The sequence below is a fragment of the Lithobates pipiens genome, unplaced genomic scaffold (genome assembly GCF_037356315.1).
Source record: "Lithobates pipiens isolate NorthernLeopardFrog02 unplaced genomic scaffold, aLitPip1_a1.2 Scaffold_28, whole genome shotgun sequence".
Taxonomy (NCBI): domain Eukaryota; kingdom Metazoa; phylum Chordata; class Amphibia; order Anura; family Ranidae; genus Lithobates; species Lithobates pipiens.
The window spans coordinates 208,231,995-208,247,735 of NW_027507789.1; the positions used below are offsets into that span (position 1 = coordinate 208,231,995).

The window sequence follows — 15,741 nt, forward strand, 5'->3', positions numbered from 1 at the left end:
TTTTATTAGCTTTCCAGAAGACGTTTAAAACATCAAAAGCTGCTGCTGTACCCCACATGGGACTGTACAACCTCACAAGCAACCACCCCTACACCACCCACACAGTAACAATCTGATTATTCATGATAATAAAGAAAACCAGGCAACTGAAGCGCAGAAAATTATGGCCGTGACCCCTTTATTTGGGTTCAAACAGAATATTATAACCTTGTATTACACCACACCTTTACTTTTAAAGTGGAACTAAAGTTCGGCACAGTTCCCCACACACGGCTCATGTGTAAGGTAAAGTCTACAGGCTTGGAAATATCAGTTTGTAAATGGATAGAAAACTGGCTAAAAGACAGAATTCAGAAAGTAGTGGTTTATGATTCTTATTCTGAATGGTCTAAGGCTATCAGTGGTGTACCTCAAGGTTCAGTGCTGGGACCCCTACTTTTTAATATCTTTATAAATGATATTGGGTCTGGGTTTAAAAGTAACAGTTCTGTCTTTGCAGATGACACTAAGCTATGCAGTGGAATACGTCCTTATAGGATGTCTCCAATTTACAAGCCGACCTTCTAATTTGGCGACTATGTGGCAGATGAGGTTTAATGTTGATAAATGTAAAGTTATGCACTTGGGGGCTAAGAATGTGCATGCATCATACATACTAGGGGGAGTACAACTGGGAGATCAATGGTGGAGAAGGATCTGGGGGTTTTGGTAGATCATAAGCTCAATAACAACATGCAATTCCAAGCTTTGGTTTCCAAAGTCCTTTCTTGTATTAAGAGAGGTATGGACTCCAGAGGGAGAGATGTCATTTTTTTTCCCCCTGTACAAACCATTAGTAAGACCTCGTCTGGAATATGCAGTTAAGTTTTGGGCACCAGTTCTTAAAAAGGATATCAGGGAACTGGAGAAAGTGCAGAGAAGGGCAACCAAACTGATAAGAGGCATGGAGGAACTCCGCTATGGGGAAAGATTAGAGGAACTGAAGTTATTCACTCTTGGGAGGAGGATATTAAGGGGGGAATATGACTACCATGTACAAATACATAAGGGATTCATATAGTGAACTTAGTTTTGAGTTATTCACTTTACAGTCAACACAGAGGACAAGGGGGCACTCTTTATGTCTAGAGGATAAGAGATTTCATCTCCAATTACGGAAAGGTTTCTTCACAATAAGAGCTGTAAAAATGTGGAATAGACACCCTCCAGACGTGGTTCTGGACAGCTCAGTAGATTGCTTTAAGAAAGGCCTGAATTATTTCCTAAATGTACATAATACATTTATAGGTAAAGTTGATCCAGGAAAAATCCGATTGCCTTTTTGGGGATCAGGAAGGAATTTTTTCCCCTGCTGTAGCAAACTGGATCATGCTTTTCTGGGGGGGGGGTTGCCTTCCCCTGGATCAACTGTGGGTATAGGATTGGTTATATGACATTGCATGATTTTTATGGTTTCTTTTTTTTTTTATGGTTGAACTAGATGGACTTGTGTCTTTTTTCAACCTAACTATGTAAAGTCCCGCTGTTAAAAAAACCTGCAAGCAGGCAGGCGTTTATTGCAGAAGAGACATGCACGGTCTCTTCTGCAATACCCCCCCACCCCCACCTGCCTGCTCACCGTCTCCTCCGGCACTGTAAACTGAGCTGAGCATACGCAGCTCAGCTTACAGTGCTGGGCTGGCCTCCGAGTGTCAGGATGATAGCCTCCTGTGCATGCGCAGGAGTGATGTCATTCCCTGCCAGCCAGTAAAGAGGCCTGAGGACCAGAACTCAAAAGAAGATGCCAGCGCCGATGCAGGACCATTCGACAGGTAAGTATGGAAACTTTCGTTTTCGCTTTTAAACACAAAGGCCAATACCACCGTGAAAACTTTTAACCAAACCACCTGGTCCATCTTTTAGTACTTGAGCACCAAATAACTGTACCTATCACCAGGTATCACCATAAACACCGCCAAATGTAAGCAACAATACTCCAATAAAGGTAGAGCCATGAAAAATGGAAGGAGGGAGGGGAAGTAACAACTTGACTGAGGATCCAAACTGGTGTATGAGACCACAGATCTTGGAACCTAAAAAGGAAAAAAACTTCTATCCAGTTGTTTGTTTAATGTCAGCTTCCAATCATCATTTTTTTTAAGGCTGCCCAGGATAAAAGTAGTGGGGGATCTACTGATAATAGCTTTTTCTGTGACCAGGATGTGAGGAGAGAGCTGAAAGATAAACCGAGAATGCCACCGGAAAGATTATGTACCTTTTTTTTTATTATACCAGTTCAGTTAAAGTTAATCATAAAGATAATAGAGGAAACAAAAGTTGGTTGTAGGTGGTAATAAGTCCTATGGGAACACCACAAGATGCCATCAGTCTTCCTCAGTGAATGACTCTCATACTGTAAATGCTGGACATGCTGTAAGTGCAGGACATCACAGACTCACCCACTGCACTCAAAATTTCATGGTGTGGCGTAGCGTTAGGTTTACCAGTGTACCAAATGAAAAACCTTATATGTCCTTTAAAGTAAGGATTCGGTGTGGGATTGAAAAAAAATTTAACATCTATACTTGCCTACATGACTGTGACATTGGTGGATGCTGCAGCTCTCCCCTGCCGGCTCTGAGATTGAGAATGAAACACATGGCCATTGACCACTTTGTTCTTGGTCTTCACTGAGCAGAGAGCGGTGACTGTCAATTCACGCTCGGTGTCTCTGCCCCTCCAGCACTCACTGGAGCACCGGGCTGTGGAAGGGGCGGGAGCGGCTGGCTCAGGTTCGGCATGCCAAGAGGCTGAGCCAGCTACAGGTCAGGCATTGGGGTCGATCCCGACCTTAAAAGCGGAAGTAGAACCATCCATAAAACAAGTTTAATTTACGGCACGTGCCAGAAATGCAACACTCCCATTGGGTGTGTTCTCAACCAAACTGTCAAACAATCCAATGGCTGGTGTCATAACTGATCACATGTGCAGCATCATGGCAGTTGTAGATTAAACAGAGGCAAAGATGGCAGCTTCCTTGGCTGAAAAGGATGGGGGGGTTTACTTACAATTTAATGTTGGAATCCTTTTAGAGCCTGTACCGGTATACATACCTAAATTCCAGGTGTCTTCTGACCAATCAAATTGGCGGGGTCCTTCCACTTCTCCAGTTTTGGCTGTGGAGTGCCATTCTATGCAGGATTCTACTGTGGGTCTAGGCTTTATGATAACGCAGCCCCAATGAATGTGTCCATGACCGCCTGGACTTGGAATGGGACTGGCCTCAGAAAAGAAAGCAGAGGGCAGTGTAAGAGCATGAAGAAGGGTGAGTAGTGCTAAAAGAGGATCTTCAGTTTTTGAAAAAAACAAATGCTGTAGCTGCTGACTTTTAATAAAGAGGCACTTACCTGTCCAGGGATCCAGCACTGTCCTCCCCCGAGCCGATTCTTTCCCAGTCTTTGGGTCCCTGGCACCACCATGTTGAGCCTGGGAGGCCGGCTGTGGCTCCTTGCAGCTTCACAGATGGCTCCACATGCATGAGGCCGCACTGTACCCTGTGAATGGTCCCGCCGCCAAGGAAGTTGCGGGGGTTAGGGAGAACATCTGTTGGGTTCGCCTAGGCATAGAATTGGTAGTGGGTACCTGACAAAACTAGGTACCTGTTCCCCAAAAGTGGAACAGGAGGGGGAAGGAGGAGGATCAGCAGAACTTCCCTTTAGGCTTAAAGTTCCTCTTCAAAAATTTTTTTTTTTAAGCAGGGCGGTGGGAAGTTTCTCAGAATATGGAATTGGGCTTTTAGCGTTCTACTTTTAATAAAAGCAGTGCTTTCCTGTAAATAAAATGGAATTTTGGATAAGGATCACTTTCACACTTCTTCCCCCCCACCCCCTCTGTACCAGGCAGTGTGGACGACAAGTTCCATCGACAGACTAACAAAAGGGGGGAGGTGACCTGTCCGAACTGTGGATCGGTTACCCGCAAGACGGTGGCAGGACTGCGGAAGCACATGGATGTATGTGAGCAGGTGAGGCGCAACATGTGTTAACCAGTGTGCAGCTCTGCACTGTGCATCTTTATAGGTTCACAGCGGGTAATGGGTGGCTCCAAAGTTGCCCACAAACTACAATTTCCTTAAGAGCCACCAGCTGCTTAGTGCAAATGAACAAGACTTTATGGTGGTATCATAACTGCGCTTGCACAATTTGAAGGAATACTTTTGAAGGTTTGGCCATCTCCACATGCAGGTTATTTATTATGGGTAAATGTGATCAACGGAAAATAATTTATCCCAGATCAATTGATAAACTTGAAAATTAGATTTTTCAGTCAATGCTCATTCCTGTCTTCAAAATGAATAGAGATAACTCAACCTGGAATACTGTTTCAAATGTAGCACTAGAGTGGTCTTCTGTCTAAAGCTGGCTATATACGTAAAAAAAAAAATCCCCCCATCCATGCCAAACAGCGCGACTGGAGGAATCTCCTGCTGCCCTCTATTGTATTGTGACAGATGGAATCCGTGGCTGTCAGAATACCCAAACAGTGACTGCAACTGATTGGATGCAGTCGCTATTTGGGTAACTACATGTGGTTGTAAAGCCAAAAGGTTTTTCACCTTAATGCAATCTCTGCATTAAGGTAAAAAAAAAAACTTTTAATGGTAGCACATCCCCCAGCCCACCCCTAAATACTCATCTGAATCCAATCTGTATCCAGCGCTGAGCTCTTCTGCAGCAGTCCCTCACCCGGCTCTCACGGGATTGTCTGGCTCCCGCTGCTGTCAGTCAAAATCTGTCAGCGGGGGGGGGGGGCAGGGCTGAGCCAGGCTATCGCAGAGGGGGAGGAGTCAAGATTACCGGCAGGGGACCACAGAAGAGGAGGCTCAGGGCTGCTCTGTGCAAAACCATTGCACAGAGCAGATAAGTGCAACATGTTTATTGTTTTTAACAAGTAAAAATCAAAGCTTGACAAGCACTTTAAGATTAAGCAGTTGGTGTAGATGTCAGCTGAAGAGAGGAATGTCAAGTGCTCTGATTATCTCTCTCCAAGCTGTCAGACCCCTCTATAGATTGCCAATGTGCCCAGACATACACAATAAAATCTAAGGCTGAGTTCACATATGTGCACAATGTTTCCCCGCATCCAATTCGCATAACATGCGAGTGTGAACGGCTCTCAATGGAGCAGGTTCACTCAGGTCCAGAGCGACCGTGGAGCAGATTGCAAAAGGGTCCAGTTCAGGTGTGAATTCAGGCAAAAATTCAGACCTGAATCGCACCTGAACTGCTGACCAGACATGCACCGGATCCCAGGCATGAACCCGTGGCTGCACATACAGTATCTCACAGAAGTGAGTACACCCCTCACATTTTTAAAAATATTTTATTATATCTTTTCATATGACAACACTGAAGAAATGACACTTTGCTACAATGTAAAGTAGTGAGTGTACAGCTTGTATAACAGTGTAAATGTGCTGTCCCCTCAAAATAACTCAACACACAGCCATTAATGTCTAAACCGCTGGCAACAAAAGAGAGTATACCCCTAAGTGAAATTGTCCAAATTGGGCCCAAAGTGTCAATATTTTGTGTGGCCACCATTATTTTCCAGCACTGACTTAACCCCCTTGGGCATGGAGTTCACCAGAGCTTCACAGGTTGCCACTGGAGTCCTCTTCCACTCCTTCATGACGACATCATGGAGCCGGTGGATGTTAGAGACCTTGCGCTCCTCCACCTTCCGTTTGAGGATGCCCCACAGATGCTTAATAGGGTTTAGGTCTGGAGACATGCTTGGCCAGTCCATCACCATTACCCTCAGCTTCTTTAGCAAGGCAGTGGTCATCTTGGAGGTGTGTTTGGGGTTGTTATGTTGGAATACTGCCCTGCGGCCCAGTCTCCGAAGGGAGGGGATCATGCTCTGCTTCAGTATGTCACAGTACATGTTGGCATTCATGGTTCCCTTAATGAACTGTAGCTCCCCAGTGCCACCAGCACTCATGGAGCCCCAGACCATGACACTCCCACCACCATGCTTGACTGTAGACAAGACACACTTGTACTCCTCACCTGGTTGCCGCCACACACGCTTGACACCATCTGAACCAAATAAGTTTATCTTGGTCTCATCGGACCACAGGACATGAATCCAGTAATCCATGTCCTTCAGCGAGCTGTTTTCGGCCTTTCTTGTGCATCATCTTTAGAAGAGGCTTCCTCCTGGGACGACCAATTTAACGCAGTGTGGGGCATATGGTCTGAGCACTGACAGGCTGATCCCCCACTCCTACAACTTCTGCAGCAATGCTGGCAGTACTCATACATCTATTTCCCAAAGACAACCTCTGGATATGATGCTGAACACGTGCACTCAACTTCTTTGGCCATGTGTTGTCACATGAAAAGATAGAATAAAATATTTACAAAAATGTGAGGGATGTACTCACTGTATGTGAACCCGGCGTAAGGGAATTTTTAATTTTTTTAAATAATAATGAATTCTTATTCTTACCCTGTTGAAGTTTATATGGCACATGTCTTTAGTGGCAGAAATCAAATATACAAAAAATAAGAAGGAAAAAAGCTACAGATATAAAAAGACATCCCCAAAAACAATTGAGCAGAACTTTTCCCATATGACTTTTCATGGTCAGTTGGGCTAACGTTTTCAGAAGTCTAAAGGAATCCTCAGAAATCTCATTTGATGTAAGGGCCATGTCACATTAGTGATCCTAATACTGGCATGAAATTGCTAGGATCACGGAAAAGACTACACTTGCCGCTATGGTGCCATATCATCAGTGAAAAATCAGCAGAATCTCACTTTCCATTAGGGTATCAGTGATGGAGTACATGCCTAGCTGGTTCAGCCTGTGGCGAAACAATACTGTAGAATACCGTTCTTTCTGCTCTCTTGACACTTTCGCTAAATTGAAACTTTAAATAAAAGAACTCCCTCCAAGAAATATAGTGGAGGCTTACCTTCCTCATCATGTGCCACCGAACTCCCTTATCCCCGATGCCTCCTCAGAAACCAGCACTTTCAGAAGGGTTGATTTTCTGTTTCCTGTTGCATTCAGTGGTTCCCTCTGCTGTTCTCCACCTCACTGCTGTGGCCTGTAGTGATGTTGGAGGTTGGCAGCAGAAGCCACTGGGGACCAGGAACATTGGACCTGTCTCTGGCGAGTTGCTACAAGTGTCAGGATGGCTAGTGTGACATGGGCATCACATCAAGTACACAGAAGTCCATTTTAAATGGCAGGATCCTTGATGGCAGCTGAAAATGTATACATGCAAACCTGCTTCATTTTCGGGGATGTTTTAAAGTGGCCTAATGTGTTTATAAGTAATCTTCTCCTTTTAGCCTGCCATTTTTTTATGTCTCCTAAGAAAGTGCTTCTGACTTTGGATCTCTCTCCATCAGCTCCAAGAAGCTCTGAGGTGTCAGCACTGCAGGAAACAGTTTAAATCAAAAGCTGGACTGAATTACCACACTATGGCCGAACACGTCAATAAGGTAATAGAATACACACACGCATCCAAATAAAGCAATGTGAATATAATCCTTTGGTGGGTTAACAAAATCCTGTACTTTACCAATTCAGGGCAATTTAACATGTTTGCCTTATTCCACCCATCTCCAGCACCAGATCTATATATTTTCTTTTTTCCACTGGCACCTTGTTCAGCACATTCGGTTCTGTTTCCTGTTCATACTTCTAGGTATGGAGGGGCATGCGACTAAAGCCAGCCATAGATGGTTTGCATCTTAGCTGGTTCAGCAAGGACTGGATGAGAATTTGAACCATGTATGAGCAGGCTGATTGTACCCAAGTTGATTGATCAATCAACTTGGGTACAACGAGCCTGTCAGGTTTTTCATTTGATTAGTGCAAGTGCCTGTAGCCATTAGCAATAATCACTTTGTGTTCTCCCTTTACCCCTTTAACCCACAAAAAAACCTGTAAGGCAAAGGCATAATGAGCTAGCATGCACAGCATACTAGCTCATTAGGAAGTACTTACCTTCGAACGAAGCACTGGCATCACCTCCCACTCACCTCTGAGGGAGCTGACATGTTCTCTCAGCGTTTCATCCGGGTTCTCGGCTCCGGCGCTGTGTGTGGCCAGAGGCGCAATGACGTCACTCCCGTGCATGCGTGCGGGAGTCCTCTTTCCGGTGTCCCATCATATAAGGTTCCCCATATATATGCTGCATGCGCAGTACACAGCAACACAGATTCCGAAAATAGCCGAGGATGAATGGCGCCTGCGCCGTGAGTCCAGGTTCTAGCCCCATCATCCAAGTGGACATAGAGTAGGAATAAAAAAGAGCCGAGCGCAGCGAGGCCGAGCCCGAAGTGTGGTGAGCGAAGCTGCCCTGCGAGGGGCCATCTAATTTTCACAACCCTGTGTCCGCTTGGATGGTGGGGCTACCACCTCCACTAACGGCGCAGGCGCCGTTCAGCTTCGGAGATTTTCCAACGCTTCTTCTGCCCCGTACTGCGCATGCACAGTACGGGGCGGACGCTATATGATGGCAGGACACTATCTGCCAGAACACTGATTTTCCAGCAGCATCCTCCGGACCTTCAGAGCGCATGTGCTGCTGACATCAGCAGCTGCATGCAAGGTGAATATCTCCTAAACCGTGTAGGTTTAGGAGATATTCATTTTACCTACAGGTAAGCCTTATTATAGGCTTACCTGTAGGTAAAAATGTGAAAGTGAGGTAAACAACCGCTTTAAATAGTTGACCCCAAAGTATTATTCTAGTGATGTGTGGATGCTGGTTGGCTGAACCACTCACTGGTTGTAAAATGGGGATAAAAAATTGAATTGTAATTAAAGCCAGCATGTTTCAGTGTTTTATATATCCGTGATGTTCTACCGGCTAATGTTGGGGCCCTTTTAAGAGCACTGCTGCACTTAATGACAGTCCCAGTTAAACTGCTTGCAGTATAGGTGCGGCATAGTCTTGGCACAGGTACACGGAAGATGTGGTTCAGATGCAGTAGAGATTTGGTATATTAAAACCCTGAAACTTTTTGGTTATAATTAGAGTGCTCAAAAAAAGATTGCTTAATGAGAACCATACATCTTTCCTTTTCTGTATAGGGCTCTGTCTGGGTTGAAGCAGGGTGATCCTTTGTGAATGTACTCTATTATGGTGATCATATAGCTTTATTAGTAAGCAGAGCCATGTATGTTCTTTTCAAGCAAATTTCACCCAAGTGGTTTGCATGGCATAGCCAATTTTGAATCAGGAATTTTTCAACAACATCAATTTTGCTGCAAAATCATTCCACTCATCTTTAGGAGTGATCTGACTGTCCTACAATAGCCAGATTGGTAAACCCATCGTGATGGGCATGGGGTGATTGTACTTCCCTCAGACGTTGATCTTTCTCCACTTCCATTTAGTCTTCCAGCCCAGACCAGGTCCCGGTGGATGACCCCAGGGAGCGGGAACGCCTGCGCAAAGTTCTCAAGCAGATGGGAAAACTGCGCTGCCCCAAGGAGGTAATTCCTTAGGACAAGAGTCCAATAATCTGCAAAATCTGGAGAGCAAGCTTGTCGGGCTGACTGTCATTTTCATAAAGAGCTGTAGGGTCATGTTAATTGGGTGTAAATTAATGATTATTTAATGTTGCAGTAATAACTGTAAGCCTATTTTTAAAGTTGAACTGCAAAATATACACTCACCGGACACTTTATTAGGTACACCTGTTCAATTGCTTGGTAACACAAATTGTTAATCAGCCAATCACATGGAAGCAACTCAATGCATTTAGGCATCTAGACGTGGTGCAGACAATTTGCTGAAGTTCAAACCGAGTATCTGAATGGGGCAGAAAGGGGATTTAAGTGAATTTGAACGTGGCATGATTGTTGGTACCGGACGGGCTGGTATGGGTATTTCAAAAACTGCTGATCTTCTGGGATTTTCACACACAACCATCTCTTGGGTTTACATAGAATGGTGGAAAAAAGAGAAAATATCCAGCGAGCAGAAGTTGTGTGGAGGAAAATGCCTTGTTGATGTCAGAGGAGAATGGGCAGACTTGTTCCAGATGATAGAAAGGCAACAGAAACTCCAATAACCACTCGTTACAACCAAGGAATGCATAATACCATCTCTGAACGCACAACACATCAAACCTTGAAGCAGATGGGCTAAAGAAGCAGAAAACCACACCGGGTGCCACTCCTGTCAGCTAAGAACAGGAAACTGAGGCCAAAATTCGCACAGGATCCCCAAAATTAGACTATAGAAGATTTGAAAAACGTTGCCTGGTCTAATGAGTCTTGATTTCAGCTGTGAAAATCAGATGTTGGGATCAGAATAACAACATGAATGGATCCATCCTGCCTTGTATCACCGGTTCAGGCTGGTGGTGGTGATGTAATGGTGTGGGGGGGATATTTTCTTGGCACACTTTGGGCCCCTTAGTACCAAATGAGCATGGTTTAAACACCACGGCCTACCTGAGTATTGTTGCTGACCTTGCCCATCCCTTTATGACTACAGTGTCCCCATCTTCTGATGGCTCCTCCAGCAGGATAATACACCATGTCAGAAAGCTCCAATCATCTCACCACTGGACAATGAAGTCACTGTACTCCAATGGCCTCCACACTCACCAGATTTCAATTCAATAGAGCACCCTTGGGATGTGGTGGAATGTGAAATTTACATCATAGATGTGCAGCCGACCAATCTGCAGCAACTGCGTGATGCTATCATGTCACTATGGAGCAAAATCTCTGAGGAATGTTTCCAACACCTTGTTGTATCTATGCCACAAAGAATTAAGGCAGTTCTGAAGGTTAAAGGGGGTCCAAACTGGTACTAGCAAGGTGTGCCTAATAAAGGGGCCTGTGAGTGTGTGTAATTTTATGTACTACATATGTGAACGGTGATAGGAGCTAAAGACTTCCAATTTTGTTCAGCCAGACAGCATAGTGACCTCACTTTTCTCCACTGCAGTTTGTTCGCCAACCTGTCCCAAGCCTGTGAGTGGACAATGAAGGAGCATCAGCAGACCCATGAGATTATCGCTCTTGCTTTCCTCTCCTGTATATATTATTATGGTGTTAGCCTGCTAGCAATAAAGCTGTGAACAGCTCTTGTACTGAGCCCTCCTGTCCGGTTGTGTGGTCTATTACTTATAGCTAATATAAGGACAGATTCAGGTGCTTTTACTATATATTACAATATACATTGAATGATTTTAAATGAATATACAACCAGACTTAACTATGTTTTTAACAACTGCCAGGAGAACCAATGCCATTAAAAATACAGTGTTTTCCTTTAGAATTACCCAGTATGTATTTGTATTTTTTTTTCCCCAGAATTGCATGGCTTCATTCTCCAGTCTAATGGGTTACCAGTACCACACACAGCGTTGCGGGCGAGAGCAGTGCGACCGGGAGAAACTGCACTTCTCTTGTCTTCATTGCAGCAAGGCATACCGATCCAAAGCTGGGAGAGACTACCACATGCGGACCGAACACTGCACAGTAGGTTCAAATTTGGTATATGAAGTACAGACTGTGAATACTGCTGGGGCTGTTCACTCAGCAGCCAATCCGATTTTATATTCTATTTTTCCAGAAAAAGAAAAGCCAAAACATAATTGCATGCTATGGACAATGGGCAGCTTTCCTTGACCTGATTTTATTCAATTTTATCGGTTTACTCTCTGCTTAATTAACCCCTTGACATCGACCTCACACAAATATGTGGCCCCACTAGACTGGGCTGTTTTAGCATGGGGGGCACATATTTGCGTATCTCTCTATGTGCTGGGAGTGCACTGCATGGCACTGGGGTCTCAACGATCGGGACCCAGGACACCCGATTCCGGGTCATCTGATCGCTGTGATAGCCACTAAGACCCCTTTCACACTGGGGCGCTTTGCAGGCTCTACAGCGCTAAAAATAGCACCTGCAAAGCGCACTGAAAGAGCCACTGCTGTGTCTCCAATGTGAAAGTCCAGAGGGCTTTCACACTGGAGCAGTGTGCTGGCAGGACGGTAAAAAAAGTCCTGCTAGCAGCATCTTTGGAGTGGTGTATGCACCGCTCCTGCCCATTGAAATCAGTGGGGCAGTGTAACTATACCGCTGCCAAGGAGCTGCTGCAGCAGCGCTTTGCAGGTGGTTTTAACCCTTTTTCGGCTGCTAGAGGGGGTTAAAAGCGCTCTACTAGCAGCCGAATACCTCCGCAAATACGACTGTAAAGCGACGCTAAAAATAATGGCGCTTTACCGCCTGATTGGTGGATAAGTGGTTTGAAGAAGCACTGAGGTCAGTGTGAAACGCATCACCTCCTGGGTTCTGGTACTCTGTTTTGTTGGCTGTCATTTGCTATTTTGTAATAAACACGTTGGAATGTTCCTTTGGTGTGCAGCCGTTTTTTTCTTCTCATAAATCAATGGCCGCGAGCCGTGGCTTTCACCCTGACTGCAGTGATTGCTCATCTGGAGTGGCGTTTTTCCTCCTTGAACTCTAATTGGTTACCACAGTGATCGGTTACTGTGAAGCCCGCCCTTATGTTTTCTCTCTCTGTAAATGGAGGAGAAGGATACATCTTATCTCTTCTTCCTTGCAGAGAGAGAAAAAAATAATAATAATAAAAAATACCTAGATCAAGGTTTGATCTAGGTCAGTGCCAGGGTTAGAGTTTGGGTCAAAGGTCAGGGACAGGATTTTTTTTTATTTAGTATTAGTATCAGTGTGTTTTATGTAGGATTAAAAAAAATATATATATGCACTCGTTTCTGGGCTACAAACAATAACTAACATCCACATTTTATTTTGGGTTGTTTGTTTGTGGAAGGTTATGGTAGTAGCAAGAAATTTACAGCTAAATTAAAAAAAATAAATGTTTTTTATATTTTGGGCTTTGCTTTGATAAAATCGGGAGATCTCCATTACCAATTACCTCCAAATGAAAGTCCAATTTGTCCTGAGAAAAAAAACAAGATATAATCCACCTGGATGCACAAGGTAGTTGTGGTGATATACTTACACATTGCAAAATTGTGCTTAGGCATGAAGATTTGATTTACCCTTAGGCATGAAGGGTTTAAAAAAAAGTGTGACTGCTGTTAGCCATGGTGCACTTGAACAGTTTTAAATTCAAGAATCGCACTCAGTTTGAGTTTTTAGTTGCCAGACGCCAGATTTCATAAAGCTCCTCACACATGGGCTGGGCTTGGCGAGTCCTGACACTCCAGCTGGGTAACTTCCTCTCTCTCTCTGTTCTTAACTTATCGCCAATCAGATTCATACTTCCAAGGCAGGTTTGAATTTGATTGGTGACTATAAGGAGTATATCAGCACCGACAGCTTGATACATCCAGCGTTCTGTATGTGAGAAACATCAAAGAACCTGCAATGGGTGTGTTTGTAAATTCCTCTCTTATGTTACTAATAGATAAGCAAAAGAGGTTTCCATATCACCAGAGAAGGCAAAGAGGTGGATTGCGCACTACAGCTATGGATAAAAGCTTACAAACTGTGCTCCTGTATGCATTTAAAGGCTGCATTTTACATTTAGATTGGAGATTACCATTACTTTTCTGATTTCACCCTAGGACTTGATTAGTCCAGAAGAACCAGAGCTGCCATCAAAGCAGGAAGTGGAGATTGAGGACTTTGAACGGACCCCAAGTGGGCGAGTAAGGAGGCGGTCAGCTCAGGTCGCAGTCTTCCATCTACAAGAGATCGCAGAGGATGAGCTGACAAAGGAAGGAAGTCGTAGGAGGATGAAGGAGGACCTTGTACCTGACAGTAAGAGGGTGAGTTGGAGCTGGTCCCTTTGCCCAATGCGATCTGCACACCAATGTATTAGTGATGTGGGCATGGTTAATGGCTCGCTCCGTGCAAAAAACATATGAAGCGCTACCCCCGTAGAAGCCGCTGGATAGGATGGGTCCTCTATTCTTTGCCTCAACCTTTTCAAGAACCTCAGCCCCTCTAACACACCAGGTTGGGTGTACAAGCATAAAATATCATAGAAAATCACTGAAAGTAATAATTAGTACCCAAAAGTAGTGCTTTATCAAAGAAAGCACCAAACCAGGTAGTAAAAGGAAAACCTAATATATTGTCACCCAATATTGTTGGTAAGTAGGCAAGCATAAAATGGATTAACAATGGTAACAACACAATTTATCATACAAGTGATTAACTGTATAAACTAGGCATAGGATGGCATTTGGTGTCCAGATTAGCATAAACCCTTGCAAGACCACCTCAAGTGCAGTAGTAAAGTTTCATCTACCGAGTGCTGGGACTATACTACAAGAGTGCGTTTATGGTGGCGATGCTAGTCCTAGACCGACTGGGTTTGCACTGTCCAAAAGAAAAGGAGGATGGTAGAGGAAGGGGCAGAGGAACAAAGGAGTTTTGCAGAATAAATATTATGGGAGGGGCAGTACTTTGAGATGTTCTTCTGCCGGCTAACATTGGGGTTCTTTAAGAGCATTGGTGCATTTAATGACAGTACCAGTCTAACTGCATGCATTATAGGTATGGTGTAGTCTTGGCACAGGTACAAGGTAGATGTGGATGTTCAGATGCAGTAAAAGTTTTTAGTATAGTGTGGTATAGTGTTAGTATAGATGCAGTAAAGGTTTGGATCAAGTACGGTATAGAGTGCAGTATGGGTGCAGAGTGGATTGGGTATAGTTGATGTCCTGCTCTCAGTGGCTCAGTCCCTGCTAGCAGTATCAGCAATGTGTGAATAGCTTTCTCACTAGTCCCCGAGATGTTGCGGTGACCTCTCGCTGTAAAAGATGGGCCCCTTCAGTCTGTACTACTCGAATGCCTCCAGTGATCAGCAGTGGGAAGCAGAGGGTGAGTGCACGCTCCAGTCTCCCTGAGCCAGCGATCCCGGTGCTGTGATGTGGGCGGGGCTCAGGTTTCCTCAGTCTCGAATCACCGCTGGCGTGGTCTCCCACTGGCAGGCAAATATCCAGACAGAGGTGCTTTCTCTCTAACTCCCGTTGCACCAAGAGGAAGAACTTTCCTGGGCACTTTAAAAAGAAAAAAAAATCATCTCTCCACTCCTGCTGCACAGTGCTTGCTATAGTTTAAGGAATCAATTGGACCCATTATATGGCTGCCATCTCAAACTTCAACTCCCAGGATTCTTAGCGCTCTGCATAGAAGTCTTTGGGCTTTCTTGGCTTCAGCTCTCCCCCTGCTGGCTGGAGTAGAATGGTGCAGCACAACATCAGCATCTCAGTAGAAGAAGAGAAGAATAAAAGCCTGAGTCTTCTTTTCCATATTGCTGTAGCCCAGCACCTGGCTACAGCAATTTTCAGTTATGGGATTGATAGTAGAAGGCTGTGTCACCTATCGGATCCTTGTGTCTTTCGGGAACTTGTGAGAAGCTTTCCATACTGGAGCTCCACCCATGGTAAATGTTCTGTTGTGTAAGCTTAAAGTGTTGCTAAACCCAGAACCTTTATTCGCTATATCTGGTCTCCTACAGTACACCGAACATGGAAATGCAATAGTTTTAGTAAATATTAACGGCTAAATCGGAAAACAAAAAAATTATTTTGGACTTTATATGAGATAAAGACAATTTAGGTCATATAGCTCCATCCCTGTATATTGGAAATGTCATAAAGGGGAAAGGGCAAGGGAAAAGGTGGGACTTTATATGAAACATACTAAATACCTTTTCTCCTTAGCAGTATATAGCAGTTTTGTGACTTCTATCAGTGTCTAGTTAAAGCTT

At 44.4% G+C, this 15,741-nt stretch overlaps 1 protein-coding gene across 5 annotated transcripts in view; it reads left to right on the forward strand.

Moving 5' to 3' along the window:
- Window positions 1–15,741, forward strand: part of ZNF512B (zinc finger protein 512B) — a 73,024-nt gene that overhangs the window by 35,536 nt on the left and 21,747 nt on the right. For all 5 annotated transcript variants that reach the window (XM_077460390.1, XM_077460392.1, XM_077460393.1 and 2 more), the window contains 5 exons: window positions 3,879–4,003; window positions 7,405–7,497; window positions 9,404–9,502; window positions 11,339–11,506; window positions 13,586–13,789. In XM_077460390.1, coding sequence (XP_077316516.1) covers window positions 3,879–4,003; window positions 7,405–7,497; window positions 9,404–9,502; window positions 11,339–11,506; window positions 13,586–13,789 — 689 coding nt within the window. The remainder of the gene's footprint in view (window positions 1–3,878; window positions 4,004–7,404; window positions 7,498–9,403; window positions 9,503–11,338; window positions 11,507–13,585; window positions 13,790–15,741) is intronic.